Source organism: Ammospiza nelsoni, chromosome 5 (genome assembly GCF_027579445.1).
Source record: "Ammospiza nelsoni isolate bAmmNel1 chromosome 5, bAmmNel1.pri, whole genome shotgun sequence".
Classification (NCBI taxonomy): domain Eukaryota; kingdom Metazoa; phylum Chordata; class Aves; order Passeriformes; family Passerellidae; genus Ammospiza; species Ammospiza nelsoni.
In genome coordinates, this window is record NC_080637.1 from 6446682 (window position 1) to 6467235 (window position 20554).

At 41.8% G+C, this 20554-nt stretch overlaps 1 protein-coding gene across 1 annotated transcript; it reads left to right on the top strand.

Annotated features, from left to right (window-relative positions):
• The first annotated feature begins 4599 nt into the window (after positions 1 to 4599).
• Positions 4600 to 18826, top strand: SEC61A2 (SEC61 translocon subunit alpha 2). The gene is made up of 12 exons (XM_059472951.1): positions 4600 to 4844; positions 6327 to 6394; positions 10119 to 10184; positions 11634 to 11712; positions 13345 to 13476; positions 13616 to 13725; positions 14369 to 14522; positions 15459 to 15619; positions 16667 to 16864; positions 17068 to 17259; positions 17400 to 17476; positions 17793 to 18826. The coding sequence occupies exons 1-12, from the start codon at positions 4838 to 4840 to the stop codon at positions 17977 to 17979; spliced, it is 1431 nt and encodes a 476-aa protein (XP_059328934.1). The 5' UTR covers positions 4600 to 4837; the 3' UTR covers positions 17980 to 18826.
• The last annotated feature ends 1728 nt before the right edge of the window (positions 18827 to 20554 follow it).

Consider the following 20554-nt stretch of genomic DNA (forward strand, 5'->3'; position numbering starts at 1 on the left):
TGGTGCTCTTCTCACTGTATGGGTTGTTAAAGCAGGATTTCCATTGAAGGGACCATGCAGAATGGCTCCTGAAGGCTTCAGGCACCACTGTTTTTCTCACCCAGAGGGTGAGAAATCCCAAGGAATGGTTTCAGCACAGCTGTCATCTGGAGAAGGAAAAGAAATCAGTCTTTATTGAGAAACAAAGGATAAAGGACCAAAACATTGGGGTTAAGTGGGAGACTAATGAAACCAAATGGAAGGCAGGCATCCCAGGCTGACCCACAGAAACATTCCCACCACCACAGGATTTCTGCCAGCATTTTTCCTTTCCTGGTTTCAGGGTGAAGTTGCTCTTCTCAGTTACTTAAGGAAACAATGCTTAAGTAATCCAAGCTCACTGTGAGCCTGAGACATTTCTGAAAAGAAACAAGTGGGGTTTAATCAGACCCAGCACTTGCAGATGGAAAGTCATGGTAGGTGAGAAAAAGCAGATCACAGGCAGGGTGTGCATTCACGTGGGGAGACAGCTCCCAAAATCATCTCTGAAGCCTGCTTTAGTATTTCATCCTAGTTAATTGACATATTCATTCATTAACTCCATATGACCCAGAAGTTACCTCTGCTCTGTGATGTTTCACATCACTACTTCAGCACATCCATCACATCACATCACATCCTGCTTTGCTTTAGCAAACTGCACAACCTCCTGCACATCCTGAACAGCTTTATCTAATCAAGGCATATTCTGCTTTAAATTTCTGCTGATAACAAGAAAAAGGAGGCTGAAGAGTACCCTTGCTTTGGCTGCAGCTGTAGCCAAGGAAGTTGTAGAGCGCAATCACCAGCCTTGACTGCACACTGATGATTACATAAACCTACAGTTTTAGTGCACACAAGGGAAGAACAGAGTTGTTTTTTTTTCAGTTGTGAGTTTCACGTTGCCCTATCCTGACCTTGTTACACACTGTGCTCTCACAGGCTGTGCAGGTCTGGTTGTCCTAAAGGATGCTCAAGTGTTGTGGCCCTGTTTGATCCTCCTGGTGGGACACCAAGCTATTTCTGTAGTGCTGCTTGGCTCCATGCCCCCAGCCCTATCAGTGTGCCATGGAGTTCCCCAGGGATCCTGGAGTAGGAAGGGAGAGCTTGAGCATTTCCTCAGTCAGCTGGCACACACTGCCTGCAGAACACTGCTCTGATAGCAGCTCCCAGGAGCAAGGCAAAGTCTGTGCTGACTGAGGGGCTGACACTTTCTCCCAGCAACTGTGGATGCACACAAGGCTGTTTTCCGTCTGTGTGCCTTGCTCTTCTCTGGGACATCCTGCACACTGCTGGATTGCTTCTGCTTTGGCGAAAAGAGAAGCAGAAATTAGATTAGAAGGGACCCACAAGGACTGAGTCCAGCTCCTGGCCCTGCACAGGACACCCCAAGAGTCACACCCTGTGCCTGAGCTGCTACACAGGCTGAGTGAGTGGTAACAGAGCAGGAAATTCTGTGGATCATTAACACAAGGAGAAGTGAGCCTTTCTCTGCTGTTAGATAGCAAGGAGCTAACTAGAGAGAGAGAGAGAGTTACAGCATTTGTTTATTGTGGTGTGTCAGGATTTTCAGAGAGAAGTGCAAGACTAGAAGGAAAAAAACAAAGATATGGAGGAATGAGCTTTTAGGTTGAGCCGTTCATTAAAGGCAGCAAAAGCTCTCAGAAAGAAAACACACCAGGAATGCATTAAAACAAGTATTTTAGTACCAGTGATGTGAATTTAGATTTAAAAAATACAGTCTGAACTTTGAAGGTGAAAAGTTCTGAACACAGTGGTATTTTGAATAAGCAATGAAAACAATACTGCATGTTTGTTTTTTTGCTTCCGTCAGTGAAGAAGGTGAAATAGAAACATTTGTTCAGCACACCTGAAGTGGTGTATCTGTGTCAGTATGGACTGAAGAAACCTCCTGGACCTTTTATCAATCACCATAGTGTCCAGTGACTTAGAGACAGGAGGGTTTGCTAACAAAATCTGTAATTTAATAAACTTCTCAAGTAAGTATGGCGAAAAATCTGAATGAAGGGTGATCACAAGAAACTTCCTGAAGCTTTGCTACTAACCCAGCTATTCTTTGGAGATTATGATCTACAAGTACACTACCAGGCATGTTAATCATGGACATTTGTCAGACTGTACAAGAACTTTAGGTGAAAGTAATTGCTATAGAGCTACTCATTAGTATTTGATAAGTTATGAGTATATAAAACTGGGAGAAAAAACTTTTCTAAGTGATTTCGGATAAGGGAAGCTATTGAACAAAGTTGTTTAGGTATTGTAGCAAGGTCTTAGTTAAGAGGATTTCTTAGGGAATGCAGGGTGCAATCCAAAATATAGATTCAAAGTTTTGTAGGAGTTCTAATGCTTCACACACTTTGTGTTCTCTTTTGGTAACTTAGCCTAATACAGGAAGAATTCAAGCTTGTGCATCAGATCAGACATTCAGAAAGAATAAATACTGTTTTTAATGGTCATATCTAAATCTTGCAGTAAATTCTGATGATCCTAATTTTATATGCCACTGGCTGTTGTAACTGAGAGCTCTGTAGGTGTTATACCTGTTTTGGTGATTGTGGGATGGTATTGGAATAGGTTTTCAGGTTTACTTCAGAGAATCACAGAATCACAAAATCAATTAGATTGGAAAAGACCTTCAAAACCATTGAGTCCAACCTATACTGATCACCAACTTGTCAACCAGACCGTGGCACTGAGTGCCACACCCAGGCTTTCCTTAAACACCCACAAGGACAGTGACTCCACCAGCTCCCTGGGCAGCCCATTCTAATCTAATCTAGGGTCTAATCACCCCTTCTGTGAAGAAATTCCTACCAATGCCCAACCTAAACCTCCCCTGGTGCACCCTGAGGCCTTGTCCTCTCACCCTGTGGCAGGTCAGCCAGGAGCAGAGCCCGACCTGCACAAGGCTGCACCCTCCTGTCAGGGAGCTGTAGGGCCTGGGCCTCCTTTTCTCCAGGATGAACAATCCCAACTCCCTCAGCTGCTCCTCATGGGACTTGTGCTTCAGACCCTTTCCCAGCTCTGTTTCCCTCTGGACTTTCTCCAACATCCCAATGTCCTTTCACCCCGTGAAATTATCACATCCCTCTCTCAATACGGGTGGATTGGGCTGTTAGCCAAACACTTTGGTACCAAACTGCTCAGCCTGTGCTTTCCACCTGTATGAAAAACGCCAATCACTTGGGGTTTTTTTTTTAATTTTAAAAGTTTAATAGTAATAAAATGGTTATAAAAATATGAATACAATTAGAGTAATAATAATTTGGACAATTTGAATTAGGACAATACAAGACAATAAAGACAAAGAGTTATGGATGGTCCAGGTACCTTTTTCTGGGCAGCATGAGCCCAAAAAAGGACACAAAGGATTAACCCTTAAAAACAACAGCCTGTTGCATATTCATACACTTCATACATGATGCATAAATTCCATTCAAACACAGGATTCTGTCTGGTAATCGTCAGCTTCTTCCTCTGAATCCTACCAGTGCCTTCGAGGCAGGAAGAAGTTCGTTTCTTCTGATAAGAGAGCAATAAATTATTTTTCTCTGAAAGATTCAGGTGTCCTGTGGCTGCTATCTCAGTGCAAGTCCTCTCTTAAAAACGTATCCTCATAACATAGTTTCTATTTTAACATTTTGTTATAACCTAAAACTATATTTAACACACTACTTAAGAGAATTAATACAGCATTACTTTCTAACACAACACATATAATATTCATTTAGTATTTGCTGTCGGGACACTAGCTTGTCAGAGTGACCCCAAGAAAAGTCAGAAAGTCTCTTTTCCCAGCCCGGTGCTTGAAGAAGGAGTCAGAGCTCTTAATTTCTTGGTCTCAAGGTTGTTTATTTTATCTTATCTATAAAAAATTTTCTCCTGCCCTGCCAAGGTCCGTCCAGCAGGACAGTTCCAGGCACTCTGCCTGCCCCCGGGCCAGTGTTATGTCTTTATACTAAAAACTACGTATACAATGGTAACAATTACTTTCCAACACCTATCACCTATGTTGGACAGTGAGCTTCTACTCTAAACCAATCTGTAAGTGCCAGTATCACCCAGAAGATGGAGGCCAAGAAGAAGGAGAAAGGCTGGACATGCCCAGATTCCTCTGTCTTGTCCCCCTGAATCCCCATTCTAAAAACCCCAAAATCTACTTTTTCACCTTGTGATAAATTCACTATCGTTCTACTTAATTTGTCATGGCTTGCAGATCTTCATCTAAGGCTCGTAACTTGCTCCACGGGTCACAATCAAAACCAGAGGGGCATCTTGGGCTCTGTGTCAGGGTCTCTGAGACCTATGGCAGGGGTCTTGGCTGCTCAGCACAGCCAGAGGGATGTCCTGGGTCTTGACATTTGCGAAAAGCCAAGCATAAAATACTCATTTTTCACAACCTGGTACCGCTGTACCAGCACCACAGACACACCACAGCCCCTCACGCTGAGCGAGTGAGGGCCGGGCGGCTTCCCGCGCCCGGCGGGGCCGAGCCGTGCCTGAGGGGCCGTGCCCGCCCCCCGCGCCGCGCGGAGCACTCCGGGAGCGCGGTCGGTCCTTCGCCGTCGCGGCTGCCCGGCCTCAGCCTGATCCCGCCGCGGCGGCCCCCGCTCTGCGCCCGTCCCGCCGCTGCGGCTGCCCTCGCCTGGGGAAGGGCGCGGGGGGCGCTCCGTGAGGGCGGTACCGCCGTGTCCCCCCCGGGCGGGGAGGGAGGGACGGCCCGTCCGCAGCGCGCGTCACGTGACGGCGGCGACAGCGACGGTGACAGCGCCGGGACCGCGGCCGGGCCGCCACCGCCATGGGCAGTGAGTGCGGACGGAGCCGGGAGGGAGCGGGCCGGGACCCGGGGCGGGGAACAGCGGCCCCGGGCAGCGCGGGGAGGACGTGGCCGGTGATGCCGCCCCGTGCTCCGGCTGCCGCCGCAGGCAGGGCCGGCGGTGCCGAGCAGCCGCTCCCCGCACAGGGTCGGTGCTGCCGGGCACGGCGTGAGGCCGGGCGCTGCTTCGTGCTGGGGTGACGTGTTCCACTCTAGCCCTACTCTGTATATATATATCTATATATGCACTATATACACGTATGGAGCATATATACCCTATGTACATATAAATATGTGTGTATAAGTGTCTAAAGGGCGGGTGTCAAAGGATGGATCAGGCTCTGCTCAGTGATGCCACCCAGTAAGACAAGAGGCAAAGGGCACAAATTGATGCCCAGGAAGCTCCACCTGAACATGAGGAGGAATTTCTGTCCTGAGCAGTGACCGAGCACTGGAGCAGGTTGCCCAGAGAGGCTGTGGAGTCTCCCTCACTGGAGATATTCCAGAAGGGTCTGGGCACATCCCTGTGCCCTGGGATGGCCCTGCCTGAGCAGGGAGGCTGGAGCAGCTGAGCCCTGTGCTCCCTTCCAGCCTGACCCATTCCATGATGCTCTGATGGAGCTGTGCCAGCCTCTGTGGGCTGAGTGCACGTTCCAAGCAGCTGTGTGAGGGCTTGGGATACATAGAGGAGACATGTGTCACATCAGTGTACATGTAAGCATGGCCCTACAGCCAAAATGTTACTTACAGTGTAATAAATGCCTTCTGCAGTGTAATAAATGCATCCTCTTTGAAAAGGATCCAATGGTGGGTTTTTGTCTGCCCCAGTGTTTTGGGGCTGGAAATAATGTTCAAGTTTTGAAGGCAAATTCCCTACCAAGCACATACGCTTTGATTTTTTCTGCCCCTAAATTGACTACATTTTTTGCCCAGTAAAAGAGCTCAAACTGTTGAGCTTTTCTGTGTTTCTAAAGGGGAAACTGTGAAGAGAGATGGATTAAAACTAAATAAAATCCCCTAAAGTTCCAATCAGAATAAGTGTTGCACTCATTAAATTACAATTTGTAAACATTTTTTAATGATTAACTATTTTTTCAGCTAAATACTTGAATAAACCCAAGATTCTAATCTCTGCATGGATACCTTTTGATGTCAGTCTCTTTCTGTGTTTAACTAGCACAGAGTGATACTAGGTCATTTATTTTTAGATGGAATACAATTCAGTTCACTTCTGGTGATACATACAGCACCAATTCTCTAAAATTATTCCAGCTGTGGAAAAAGAATGGGCCAAATCTGGTTAGAACAAGAATTCTATTTCACATTTTTGCCCTGTTTTCAGCTGTTTTAAGAAGAGGGTATTAGTTTTCAGACAGTTTTGGAAGCTAAATAAAGTTCTGTGAAGTTAATAAGTGTTCATTAATATATTTTTCTGTCTTCTTTTGTGTGTGTGTTTGTTTTTCTGGAACAGTAAAATTTTTAGAAGTCATTAAGCCATTCTGTGCAGTGTTACCTGAAATCCAGAAACCGGAAAGAAAAGTGAGTGCCACATTATGTTCTTACTTTTATAGTTCACAGGGGAGGGAATATTGTGATATTCTAGTCCAGGCTCCAATATAAATACAGACAGAAGGCCCTAAAGTAGAACATATTCTTTGGAACAGGGGGGGACACATATTAAGGTAAAACATTACTGTGATGATGAATTCTGAGCACCCTTCTGGTAAGTTGTTCCCTATGGTAATGATGCTAACTCATTAAAAAAAAAATCTCAATTCTAGACTGAGTTTATTTAGTTTCAGGTCCATGTGATCTATTTTAACATATTAGGACACAATCTTCAAGCTTTGTTTTCCTGTTGGCTTTGAGCTGGCTTGTATATTACTTGGAAAAGGATTGTTCTGTAGATCAGGAAGCACAAATTTAATTCTCCCCTTTCAAAAAGTATTTCCTACAGCCATAGCTGTGATTGACCTTGCTGAGGTGGGAGAGTGATCTGTGGTACAGTTCAGGTAATTGCCCTGTTCACCTTCTGGATGTGACATTTCTCTTTGATCTGAAGTCAGTGAACTCAGTTCATTTACAGCTGATCTCTCTCATTCTCTAGCTCTTGAAACTCCTCCCATTTGAAACTGCTCCTCCTCCATTCTTGGCACATTTTCTAGATTAAAAATAGGTAATTTTTATAGATCAGAAAGAGACCTGCCCTGTCCAAAAAACCCTCCAACCAAACACCATTTTTGCTTTCAAAACTCAAGCGAGCACATATTGCCCACGTGACAATCTTAATTAAAATAACAAATTGACTTGTCATGGCTATTGACATGACTTCCATGAAAATTCCTTAAGAGCTACATGTTGGGTTTTATATTCTTAAAAGGGAAAGCTTAACTGGGAACATGGCACCATCTCAGAGAATCCTCTTTGGTTAATGAGAGGTTCCCCAAGGTTAGACCTGGATATAGAGGTGTTTGTGCCAGTCACCATAGCTGAGCCTGCTCAGTTGAATGAAGAAAATACAGTAAAAAATTATGATTATGGCCCTCTGGAATAGATTTTTTCAAAAGACTGGGATTTACCCCCTGGCTCTTGCTCCATCTAGTTGCTTTCCAGCACTCTTCAGCTTTGGGACAGGTTTCTAAACAAATTATTTAGGCCAGACAAAGTGGCCTGGCTTGGATGTACCAGATCTCGTTGGCAGGTGCCCATCTTTGTTTCTGCAGTGGAGAGCCATGGTGCAATCTTCTGGTGCTGATTTATGGCACATCTATGATTGGTTGGTTACAGCCCTCTCAGTTTTGTTTTCTGAGATGAGTGAGAAGAGAAAGCTGACACAAACCTCCAGGTACTGATGTTTCTGTAAAGCTCAGTGGCTGATGGTATTTGCCAGAGAGGATGAGGGGTTTGATGTCTCCTTGTTGCCCATCATCAGATGAAGGATGCCCAGAGAGGTGCCAAGATTCCTGTCCTGTCTATTTGGGTCACTTTGTCTTTACTGCTATTTTGGTCACTGTCTAGACAATGGCTGCCAGTTGCCAGCTTTGTACAAATTTAAAGTGAAAATGTAATTGGGAACATCTTTCCTAGGCTGAAGAGCCCTTTGACCATTTTCTGTCATGTTCCTTGATTCTGTGTAGTTTATCAACAGATTTAGGTCATTCCATGTAACTCTATTCTCTGTAATTTATTGTTTTCTAGCAAGCTGTCACAGGCAGACATGACCAGTAATGGTTTCAGCGGATTGGTTTAAGGCCAGGACAAGAAATTCAGATAAATAGAAAAATAAATTAATTTTCATTAAGCACATATTGATTGTTAAATGAAGATGATGTTTTGATTCAGTTGGGCTCTCACTGAATCATTTTGCTGTTGTTGTTGATGAGGAATGTGGTTTCTTCTGTCTCTAGGGAGTGTTGCTTTCGTGTTTTGGCCAACTTGATTAGCAAAAGTGGTTGCTACTTTTGTAGTTAGTAGAATGGGCTTGTGTTTCCCTCATGCACAGATTTTTTAAGTAGAACACACTGTTCAGAGCACCAGGATAATAATGCTCAAGCCCCTTCATTTAAGAAAAATGTCAGAGGAAGAAAATGTCCAATTGAATCAGATCAGATGGTGAAATTTACTGTCCCTGTGCTTGTTAGCATTTGTGGCTGGAATATTTTGGTATCACACTGTATTTTGCCATTCCTGACATATGGGTTTGGATGACTCCTTTTGCTTTTTTGTCATCTTGACTCATAGAGACTGTTTTCCTTGTGAATAACTGTGATTTGGGTGATGCAGAATTCCTCTAATGCTCATATTCACCACAGTTAGAGAGAACCAGAGCAGTTCTAGACCTTCACTGATGCCTCTGAAGCCAAGTTTAACTGTAAGGCTGTAGAGATAATTTGGCTGAGCATTTTTGGTTCTAGAAGTCTGTGCTTAAAGTCTGAATTGTGGAGTTCAGACCTGGTAAAATGGGTCAGCACTGCATAGTCTAACACAAGGTATTGTTTAGATTTATTTGCTGCTGTCACTATTTTTCTTTTTGTAACTCTCTGCTGTAAGTATTTTTAGCATCTGTCCTCTTTTAAGAGTGAGGCAGTAGCAGGAAATAAATTAAATTACCTGAATTATTTTGCTTCTAAGTGCATGGTTTCACTCATAAAGATGTAGACTGCATTCTGGGTTTTCTTTGCTTGAGGACCTGTTCTGCTGCTGCACTGGTTTGTAGTTTCTCATTTGTGGGTGTTCTGTACCTATTAAACCAGGCACTAATCCTTTCTCTTGTGACTTCACAGGCAGATTCAGTGGTTGGAGGCAGAGAGCCCCAACCATTTCTGCTGGATCTCTCTTAGGTGTTGTTCATGTCATGTTTTGTAGCTGCTCACACTTGTCTGCAGTGAGCACATTTAACCCTCAGGTTTGCAGTCCTGGAGGAGAGGTGGGAACCTGAACATAACCCTGCACCCCAGCCCTCTCTGCTCTCAAGAGCATTTCTGTCTGTCTCATGCTTTGAGTAATCCTCTGACTCAAACCTAAATCTTGTGATTCTTCTCTTCTTGCACCTGGCACTAATTACAGGCACCTCAAATGTTGTGACTCTGAGATTCTCCTCAATGAATTAATCACTCGTGATCATTGGCCTGGCATTCTTTTTAAAGTAATGTATAACCTACATCAATTAAAAAAAATGGAGGAAAACAAGGAATATTTAAAAATCATTTTGTGGTGTGTGTCCATGAACATAATGATGAATTTAAAGCTTCTTCTAACACCCTTTGAAGAACTTAATTCTAAATATTTTAAATTACTGTCAAAAACTCATGGTTCTTCTGGTTTTAATCACATGTTTTCCCAACAGTTCAATCCCTCTAAAAACTTCATAGTGCTTTAGTTTAAGAATTTCCAGCCTTACAAAACTTCTGTTGGAGCCTAGAGCACTCAGTACTGAAGATAAGTTTTTTGCATTAATCTTTCATGTTTGCTCTGGTAAGTCCATGATTTCAGCCATGCTGTTGCTCTTCTGTAAATGTATTAGAATACTGTAGATGAAATATATTCTAGTGACTGAATGTCTGCCAGTCCCACATAAGTTACCTTTGTCCCTCTCTCTAAAATCTGAAATCATATTAAAAATACATTCCAATGAGGAGTGATGCTTTCTGGTTTGATATCTTTCCATTGAATTCTGAGTGATAACAGCATTCAGTATTGTTGTGAGAGTGCAGTGGAAGTTCTGCCTACATGAACATGTTTGTGTCTCCACTCTGTCCTGCAGATCCAGTTCAGAGAGAAGGTACTATGGACAGCCATCACCCTCTTCATTTTCTTAGTGTGCTGCCAGGTAGGTATTGATATCATCTGTGGTCAGAAAATGTGTGTGCTGTTCATAAAAATACCCTGAAAGCATGAGATGTTCTTGTTTCATGTTGACCTACCAGTTTCAGCTTTTGTTTTCGTGTTAAAGTATTTAAAGTTCAGTTCAAAAAACCTGGTTCTCTGAAATAGTCTGTAGTGTTGATCATAGATGTTTTTAGAAACTAAAGCTTTATATTTAGTCAGAAATACATGATGTTTTTTTCTTGTTACAAAGGTCCTATCAAATGATGGTAGTGGCTGCAGGGTAAACAGCCAAGGTAATTATTTACTGAGCAGCATAAACAAGCCAAGCAATTCAATGCATTGTTTACCCCTTGTTCATAGCTACATTTAAATTTTAGCATTCACAAGGGTGAAAACTAAATCAAAGTGACTTTTTAGCAAATTTCTCTTCAACAAGCTGATGGATTGTAAAGATTGCAGGAAAATGTTTTTGTGAAGGGTTTGAAGTTGACATGTAGAACTTGTTTTTTGTGAATATCTTGGTAAAGTTGTGAGCTAAAGCCCTTTCAAAGTGCCTGTCTTTGTAAACATTTATGTGATCTTTATTAGTTGTAGCCATTCCTAAAACCTGTGCTTGGCTTGTAAAGAGTGGAGGCTTTTTTTGTTGTTCTTCAAAAAAGTTTTTTTTAAAACCTGGATAATGAAGAAAATGAGAATCCATGCATTACTTGTTATACATTTTTAGGGACTTACAGATCTATGTCTTGGAAGAATCAAAACAAACTGTACATTTCAGAATTGGGTTTTTAGCTTATGTTTATTAATGCAGCCATTCCAGACTGCAGAGCAGCAGTTTAATAGTTTTTGTTTTCAGCTCTGAAGGACTGTTTAAAGGCTAAAACACAGCTCTTGTACCTATCTGTTTTTTTGGAAGGAGGAAGTGGGAATGATACTAGAGCTAGAAGAACATGTAGGTTTTTGGGTTTGCAGGCAGCTGGATGTATGCATAATTAGAATTTTCATCTGTGTTAGAGATCATAGTAGTTGAATAAGGAAAACAGATGGTTCAGACTAGAGTTTTCAGAAATTGATCCCTAAGATTGCCTGGATTGTTATTCTACTGTTTTGGTGATTAGAAAGAGTTTTAAAGAGGTCAAAATCCCTCAATATTGACATACAGAATATTGTAAGTTTTGTGTGAACATGTTTAGTATTGATAGTTCCATGTGGGATATTTCAAAACATATTTAAACTTCTTTTTAAGGGTTTCTGCTGTTTCCTGTGGAAGGGTCTTAGTTTAGTCCTCTGAGTTATGCCCCAGTTGGAGGATTAAAATAAATGGTGTCAATACTTCTGGTTTAATTAAAAAAAAAATTAAACAATGTAACAGTTGAATGATTACATGTTAAGATTTTGTATGAATGCCTGCTAATTGTGTGTATCTGGTTAATGCTGTTGTGCACTTTGGCAGATCCCTTTGTTTGGAATCATGTCATCAGATTCTGCAGACCCCTTCTATTGGATGAGAGTCATTCTTGCATCAAACAGAGGTTGGTGCTCACTCCTTTCTCTGTTTTCTCTTGGGATAAACAGCCCAGGAGGAAAACACTTGGCTGGTAAATTCCACAGCACCCAGATGTCAGGTTGGAACACTTTGTCAAGTTCTTAACACAGATGGAATCAGAATTGGTACTTGAGCAGTGCTTCATGTTGGGAATGGGATTTCTTTGAGATGCAGATGAGATTAATATTGATTCACAAGTTTTGGGATGATTCCACTCAGGATTTTAGAGCTGTCTCTCTCTAGCTAATATATGAGACAGGGAATCTTCTGACTTTCCAGTTAGGAACTGCACTGATGTGCAGTGGGAGGGTGTTGATTAGGAAATGCCTCACCTGTGCAAGTCAGTTACACTTCATAATAGTTTGGCAGTGTTATGGGTGAGTAGTTTTCTAGGTAGGAAAGCTGAAGGCAGAGATGATTAGGCATAAACTTTAGCAAAATTAAACTAACACATCTAGGAAGAGTAAAGTGGAACACAACCAAATGTATAAGATTCAAACTAATGCTAGAAGTCTGAAACTTAAGATGGGTAACCAGTCATGCCTGACTCTAAATGAGGACACTGATCTCATCTGTAGCTTGGAAAATTGGCTGGAAGGAAGAAAATCACTGGAGCCCCCTAATGTGAAGGTACTGCTTACTTAGGAATAGCAAATTTTGTTACCAGTGAGGAGAGTAAGGTAAAGAAGTTCTCTACTTCAGGTTCTCCTGCAGAATTTGCAGAATTTGATGTGTCCCTAGCAGTGTATGATACTAAATATGCCGTCCACTACCCAAACAGAATTGTAACAGTGGCCAAGAAAAAGGCTAGAGAGATTGAAAGCAATAAAAAACAAGAGTGGGAAAGTTAGTTTTCACTTCAGTCAACTGACTAGAAGTCATTGGAGGATGTGAGGTGAATCCTAAAGTTTTTGACATCCTAATTTTCTGGCTGCTGGAGGAGTAGAGATTTCCATGACAGGTGATGTAATATTTTACATGGAAACTCCAGGATACAAGTATGAAAGAACCAAATTATAATAATTAATTTAATGCTTTCCCTCTTTGAATTGGATACATTTGGGAGTTGATACCTCAGTGGCTCAGTGTCAGTGAGTTGGCAGAGTTAATAGCAGCTTAATGATGCTTTTTCTTTTGTTGAGAACTAATCCTAAACTCTCAACTGGAGCCAGTGATTCAAAGGACAGTGTTCTTAGAAAATGTGGATCTGCAGCATATTTTTGAGGTCTGCAAAATTAAACTGTTGGAAAATGTGACATAGAAGCACTGACAGAGCAAACAACCAGGGACAAGATGCTGTCCAGGGAAAGGTTCCTTGAGGATGTGCCAACAAAGCTGAGCTTCAGCGTGCATTGGCCTTCAGTGTTAGCATAATTCCACAAAAATATTTGTAATTAAAAGCTACATGGGTTTTCCATGCTGCCTTCAAAATTACAGGTTCTAACACAGCAGCCTTTGTGAGGCCATAACTGTGTTTGCTTTGTCATACCTGTAGAGGAATATACATATTGGAAACATTATTAGAAATACTTTTTAGAGGTCAGGAACCTTTGAAGAGACATAATGCTTTAGGAGAGGTGCTGGAATGGCAGTTGTTTTCATTTTTCTTCTTTTCTAGGTACTTTGATGGAACTGGGTATCTCACCCATTGTGACATCAGGTTTGATCATGCAGCTGCTGGCAGGAGCAAAGATCATTGAAGTTGGTGATACTCCAAAAGACAGAGCCTTGTTCAATGGAGCTCAGAAATGTAAGCACTGTTCCAATTGAAATTACTGAGTGTATTTTTAGTCTTGGGACAGCAGCCTGCCTAAGTGATAATAGATATGAGATTTCTTTGGTGGGTGACTTCAGATTGTTTTAAAGGATTTGCTTTCTCTCTGTTTTAGTATTTGGGATGATTATTACCATTGGGCAAGCCATTGTGTATGTTATGACTGGAATGTATGGAGATCCTGCTGAAATGGGTGCTGGAATTTGTCTTCTTATTATAATTCAGGTTTGTAAAGAGCTATTTTGTGTGTAACTGAGACTGGTTAGAGACAGTATAGCTGGAAGGAAAAATCTTTCTGCGTCTGGGTGACTTCAGTTTATTTATTTTTAATGCTGCAAAGCATCATTATTTGTGTCTGTTAGAGATATGAGAAAATAATATATGAGAAATTCTAAATATTCCATTAAGGAGGAGAATGCTGATAGTTAATATCAAAAGTATTTCAGGTAGGAGTGGTGCTTAATTGAAAATACAGGAATTGGTGGCTATAAAAAATACAGGAATTCCAGTAGCTGCTCTTCAGTGCTGTGGAGGAATTCTCACTAAATGGCAGAGCTGCAGCTTTGAGACATTCTCCTGTAGAACAGAACAGTAAATGCCCAAACTTTAACTATTTTTTTAGAAAAAAAGTTATTACTGAGTAATCTGTTTGCTGTTTCTGCCTTGAAAAAAGGCACAGAGGTCATTGCCAGGTGAGATGTGCAGGCATTGGTACATGAGGGGTCAGAAACAGTGCATGAATGACATTTAGATGAAAGACTTAATAATCAGTTTCCAAGATTATGAAAATACTGAAGCAGGGAATTAATACACAACTCTTGACTTGATTTATTCTTGTTTCTGCTCAGTTTTGTTTCTTTTCTCACAGCTGTTTGTGGCTGGTTTGATTGTGTTGCTGCTAGATGAGTTGCTACAGAAGGGTTATGGATTGGGGTCTGGTATTTCCCTGTTTATTGCTACCAACATCTGTGAAACCATTGTCTGGAAAGCTTTCAGTCCCACTACCATCAACACTGGCAGAGGTATGTGTGCTGTTTCATGAAACAGTCATGTTTCAGTGGGTGTGTACTACACATAAACTATCAGATTTTTATTGGATGACATTTTAAAAAAGTTCTAATGTGTGGTGATGGGCTTCTGAAGTCAGTTGTCCAATTAACATTGAAGATGAAAATGTCTAATTTACATGGAGATTAATACAAGTTTGCCTTTGCTGATTCGAAGTGCAGTAGTTGAGATGGGACTTCAGGCCCCTTGAAGGAAAATTTTTGGGTTTCCACACCGAAGTCATGTTGTTTTAGCATCACTTAGTCCATGGAAATAGAGAAGAGAGGAAGTGCTGTACACTCAGAGGAGTTGTTTGTGATCCAGCTGATGTTTGTGGCTGTAGGATGCTTTTGTAGTTGGTGCCTCTGAATTACTTTAAGCTGGTTTGATTCTTCAGAGGCTGCATTCTCTTCATTCCACTGTCAATATCTGATTGTCCTGAGACCCCTGAAATAGCACCTTAAGATACAGCATCAGGAAATTAACTCATTTACTGCATTCATTTGAAATCCTGAACCATGTTTTTAGTAGTTCTGTTTTTGTAGTTCTAAAAGCTGTTTTTCACCTTGTTTATTATTTCTTCCTTCTGAACATCCTCCTACTCCCAGAAAAGAAGGGAGGAGAGTATTCTTTCAAGTGTGTGACTTTGATGATTTTGTTTCATTTTGTTTTGTTTTTCTAACCAAGAATAATGGTTTTTTAGATCATTCTACATTCCATAACCTAAAAGAGTCCTATGTTGTGACATATTTGTTATGACAGGATCCGTGTCCTATTGTATCACATTTTTTGTGTTTCATACATAAAATTTCAAAAATAAAGGTACTTAATTGTTTTAATTAAGTACATAAAGGTACTTCAGTGTTTTTAATTTGGAGATTAACCTTTCTTTCCTTTCTTGCCTCATGCAGGAACAGAGTTTGAGGGTGCTGTGATTGCATTGTTCCATCTCCTGGCCACACGAACTGACAAGGTCCGGGCTCTGCGGGAGGCGTTTTACCGACAGAACCTGCCCAACCTCATGAACCTGATTGCTACAGTGTTTGTGTTTGCTGTAGTCATCTATTTCCAGGTAAAACTCCCCACAGCTGCTCTGCACAGGGGAGGTGCACCCTGGACACTGCAGTCTTTGGGAAAAGATGGGAGGGTTTAAGCCAGAGTAACTGAAGTACCTTAGCTTTGAGTGATGAACTCTTTCTATTCCAGTGTTGTTATTTCAGTAACAATTACCTCTGTAACAGTAAAGCTGTAAAATTCTACAGCCAGCCCTAGTTGCACTCAGTGTGTAATTCCATTGAATGCCATACACACTATGAAAATATTTTTAATAAAATGGATTCTGGTACTGCAGTGGTTGCATCACACCAATAATATTTTTAATATTCATCATTGACTGAAAAGAATACTTTTAAACAGAGCTGGAGAATTTTGCTTCTTTGGGGTGTGTAGTTTATTGGTTTTTGCCTAATTTTCTGGAAACATTTAATTAGTGTTTCTTTTAAATCTAAGTATCTACTAAAATGGACACTAAAGGAGGATCCATGTGGAGATAATGGGGACGAGGGCAGCTAAAATGTAATTTTAAAGATTTTTTTTAAGTAGTTGAGTTTGAGTTTTGGGAGGGCAAAAAAACAACCAAAAAAAAACCCCAAAAAAAGGTTTTCAAGTTCATGTGGCTTTTCTTGGGTCTACTCAGAAAAGGTCCTGCCCCAGAAAACTACACAAGAGCCTGGCCTTACACACAAGAGCCTGGCCTTACACACAAGAGCCTGGGCTTACACACAAGAGCCTGCTGGTAGCTGGCTAGTTCATGGTAGCTGGAAGCCATGACAGGCTTTATCAACCCCTAAACTATAAAATGTATTTTACAGGAGTACCAGTTAGCAGATGAGAAACCATGTTTATGTGACAAGAATGTAACACAACCAAGCAGTAACACTTTTAAATCCTTAAAATCTGTAATCCAGACTGTGGCAGAAAGCCTTTGGGCTTTACCATCTCAGGCCTTGTTGTCCTTGTTTATGTAGCAAGAGCTGCCTGGTCAGGAATAGCTTTGGGGCATTTGGGAGCTCCTTGTGTCTCAGAGGTGAACCCTGGTGTGTTTGTGTTCTTTCCACAGGGGTTCAGAGTGGATTTGCCCATCAAGTCTGCACGGTACCGTGGGCAGTACAGCAGCTACCCCATCAAGCTGTTCTACACCTCCAACATTCCCATCATCCTGCAGTCTGCCCTGGTGTCAAACCTCTATGTCATTTCCCAGATGTTGTCTGTTCGTTTCAGTGGCAACTTCTTGGTGAACTTACTGGGACAGTGGGCAGTGAGTATTTGATCACATTTTAGAATTATTGCATTTTTACTTTGATGTGACTCCTTGGTATTTAACCAGCTGGAATACTTACTTTGTAACATTTGTGTATAAAAGCTGTTTCAAACATCAAAGGCGAATTCCTCTATTAATGCAGCATACAAATGTGAAAAGTCTGTGAAAAATAATTTCTTGCCTTTTTCTTCCCCTCTCAGGATGTCAGTGGAGGTGGCCCTGCTCGCTCTTACCCTGTTGGTGGCCTGTGCTACTACTTGTCTCCTCCAGAATCCATGGGTGCAATATTTGAGGATCCTGTCCATGTAATAGTTTATATAATATTTATGTTGGGATCCTGTGCATTCTTCTCCAAGACTTGGATCGAGGTGTCTGGCTCATCAGCAAAAGATGTAGGTGTTCTACCTTAATGCTTTTCAAACAGTGCTTTTGATTTAGAACTGACCCCAGCTACTGACTGATCAGTTTATCCCAGAAAACATCAAGTGACTGTGAAACACTGCAGCAGTTTCATAAATAATGTTTTCTGCAGGTTGCCAAGCAACTCAAAGAACAGCAAATGGTGATGAGAGGCCACAGGGATACATCCATGGTTCATGAGCTTAACAGGTAAGGAAGTGCTGACTTCCAGCTGGGCGGTGAGGAGTGCTGGGGAAGTGTCAGCTAGAGCAGGGATTGTTGGAAAAATCTGATACCTGTTTCCACTGCAGAAAGGAAGATTCTTCCCATTCAGCTGTTGCCTTTCTTAGTTATGCAAAATAAGTTACAGCAGCAGATTAGAGATTAACCTGTACTGTCTTTTTTTTTTTTTTTAAAGTGACATAATGAGGGATTTTGAGATGTTTATAAACATCTCTTCCATGTTTGTCAAAGAAAGATACCTTGGTTATTACTTTCTTCTTCCCTGTTTTTTCCTTTCTTACAGATACATCCCTACAGCAGCTGCATTTGGTGGTTTGTGCATCGGTGCCCTCTCAGTACTGGCTGACTTTCTAGGAGCCATTGGCTCTGGCACTGGCATTCTGCTTGCAGTCACTATTATTTATCAGTATTTTGAAATATTTGTAAAAGAACAGGCTGAAGTTGGAGGAGTAGGTGCATTATTTTTCTAGATGTCCAAATATTTCATGGTTTGTGTGAAAGGGAAGGTATTTTGACAACATGCATCATTTAGTCCAATAATGCTCTTTTCTTTTTACTTGTTTTCAAGTGCTATGTGTCCCATTACTGTAATGGGCATTGAGCAATGCCTGTGTGCAGCATTAGTACCAGCTGCCTTAAGAATAAAGTTTACATTATCTTGTTTAAGTATTATCTAGTGTTGCCTGTAATGCTGGAAACAATTCATCTACCTTGCTGTTCAGACACTACAGTGAGATTGTGAAATGTATCAGTTTGAGAGCCGGTAAAAGTCTTTGCACAGAGCAGTAAAGTGTTAAATTAATTCCCCTGTCCCTAATAGAAAGAAACAAACCCCTGAGTTCAGATTGCCACGTGCCAGTATTCCTGACAAAATTTATTTGTATCTGTATTTTACATTAATTTTTTATACTTTTTTAAACTGCATTTCCCCACTACTGAACTCAGCACTCCTTATTCCTTTGCTGTGCCTCCACCCAGGCACCTTGCTCTGAGCTCTGAGGGTGGCAAGCAAACATTTCCTGGCTGATACTGATCTCACCTGTGAGCTGGCTCTGCCTGGGGGATCTGCTGTGCCCAGGGCTCTGCCCAGCCCTGCCAGCAGTTCTGTTCAACCATGTACTTGTGAAAACTGTGCCACTGAAACTTCATGTCCACTACTTCGCTTTTGTGAGTCTAAAGAACGAGGCCTGGTTCCTGCAGCAGTTCATAGGAGGGGAAAGGGGGAACGGGGAGTTCCTGCTGAAAATTTGTCGCACTTTACAGCGGCGATGTAACAAATGTAAGCGTTAGACAATAAACTTATTTAATTAAACTCTCTCCTGTGCCTTGGGTGTGCCAGATGTAATTCATGTGCAGTCTTTGGGGATTTCTATAATGCCTTGATAGGGAAGTGTGGGGGTCTGGGGGTCAGTTGTGGGTTTCTCTGGGTCTGGATTGAAAGCACATGAGATGGGATTTCATGTTCAGACTCAGCTGTTTATTATTTCTTATCAGTAAAACAGTCTCACTGCTGTGAGTTGGGCAGCTGTTCATTAGAAGGCACAAAATGGCCAACAATCTCTTGTTACAAGGTCTTGTTAGACTAAACTATCCAATTAAGAACTGACACCTGGATTATTTTCCCTTTTAACCCAATAACTGATCCCAAAGAGCTGCAATGGGGACTTTCCTGCCCAATTATAAAATGCCACCCAAACCCATGGAGAAGAAGGAAGAAGAAGCATGGAGAAGAAACCCAGGATGACACCCTGTGCCCTCCATCTTGCTTCCATCCACTACATACTAAAAATCCCAAAACCTCAATTTCTCACCAAGTGATACACCTACACTGCTCTCTATAATCTATTGCACACTTTTGTGGATTCCAGTCTATCTTGAAGTCTGGGAAACTTTCTCCATGAATGGGGGTCAAAGTCAGGGCTCCCCTGGGGGTCAGGGCTCCCCAGAGCAGACAGAGATAGATTCCCAGTGCTCTGGGTTTCCACAACGAGATAGGGAGCCTTCTTTCTTCCTCTTTATTTTTTTCTTTCTAGAATATAATTCTGATTAATTTTTAGCAGCCACAATTTAAAAAAAATCCCAAGATTCCTCCCCTTAAAGTCATTGTGCTTTTCTACTCTGCTGTAATCGCTTTTCCCCTTTGATGTCACATTTCTTCTGTCTTCTCTCACTCTTAATTTGAAAGTAACTTTGTGTTGTGAACGTAAGAAACTCTTGAGCAATTTTCTGTTTCAGAAAGTGTCCCTAATTATACACACTCATCTATTTTAGAGGCAGGACTAATTTTGATGTGTGTTTGTTAAACTCTGAGATCCTGACCTTTCAGCTGTGGTGGCTGTTTACATAATTAGCAGCAGGCCACTGTGTGCAGATGCACTGAAGGTTTATTTGGGATAAGATGTACCTAGAAGTGATCTGACTGATGAAGGTGCAGCCTGGGTACACACATGTTCTCAGGAGAGGGAAAACTGCAAGGCTGTGCCCCTCAGGGCACATAAGTGACCTCAGACCTTCAGCAGGATCCCCTGGCTGGGCCTGTACAGTTTGGTTTGCACTGGTACATGGAGTCATGATCATTATTTTAGATCAGACAAACCTGTTTTCTCTTTCTGCATAGTCTCTTCATGTCTAAATCACAATAGGAAGTTACTGAAATTGCCATTTCACTTACTTCAGCCAGAGCATGCACAGTGTCCTGTGCTGCTCTCCCTGCTCCTGCCAGAGAGAACTCCTACTTAATTGGATATTCTACAATTCTATGACTTTTGAGTTTGAAGGGACCTGCAAGACTCACTGAGTCCAACTCCTGGCCTTGTGCAGGACATATCCCAAGGATCTCACCCTGTGCCTGAGAGCATTGTCCAAACACATCTTGAACTGTCAGGCTCAGTGCTGTGCCCTGGGGAGGCTGTTCCAGTGCCCAACCACCCTCTGGGTGAAGAGCTCTTTCCAGATATGCAACTTAAACCACCCCTAAAACAGCTTCAGGCCATTCCCTTGGGTCCTGTCTCTGGTCACCAGAGAGAAGAAATCAGTGCCAGCCCC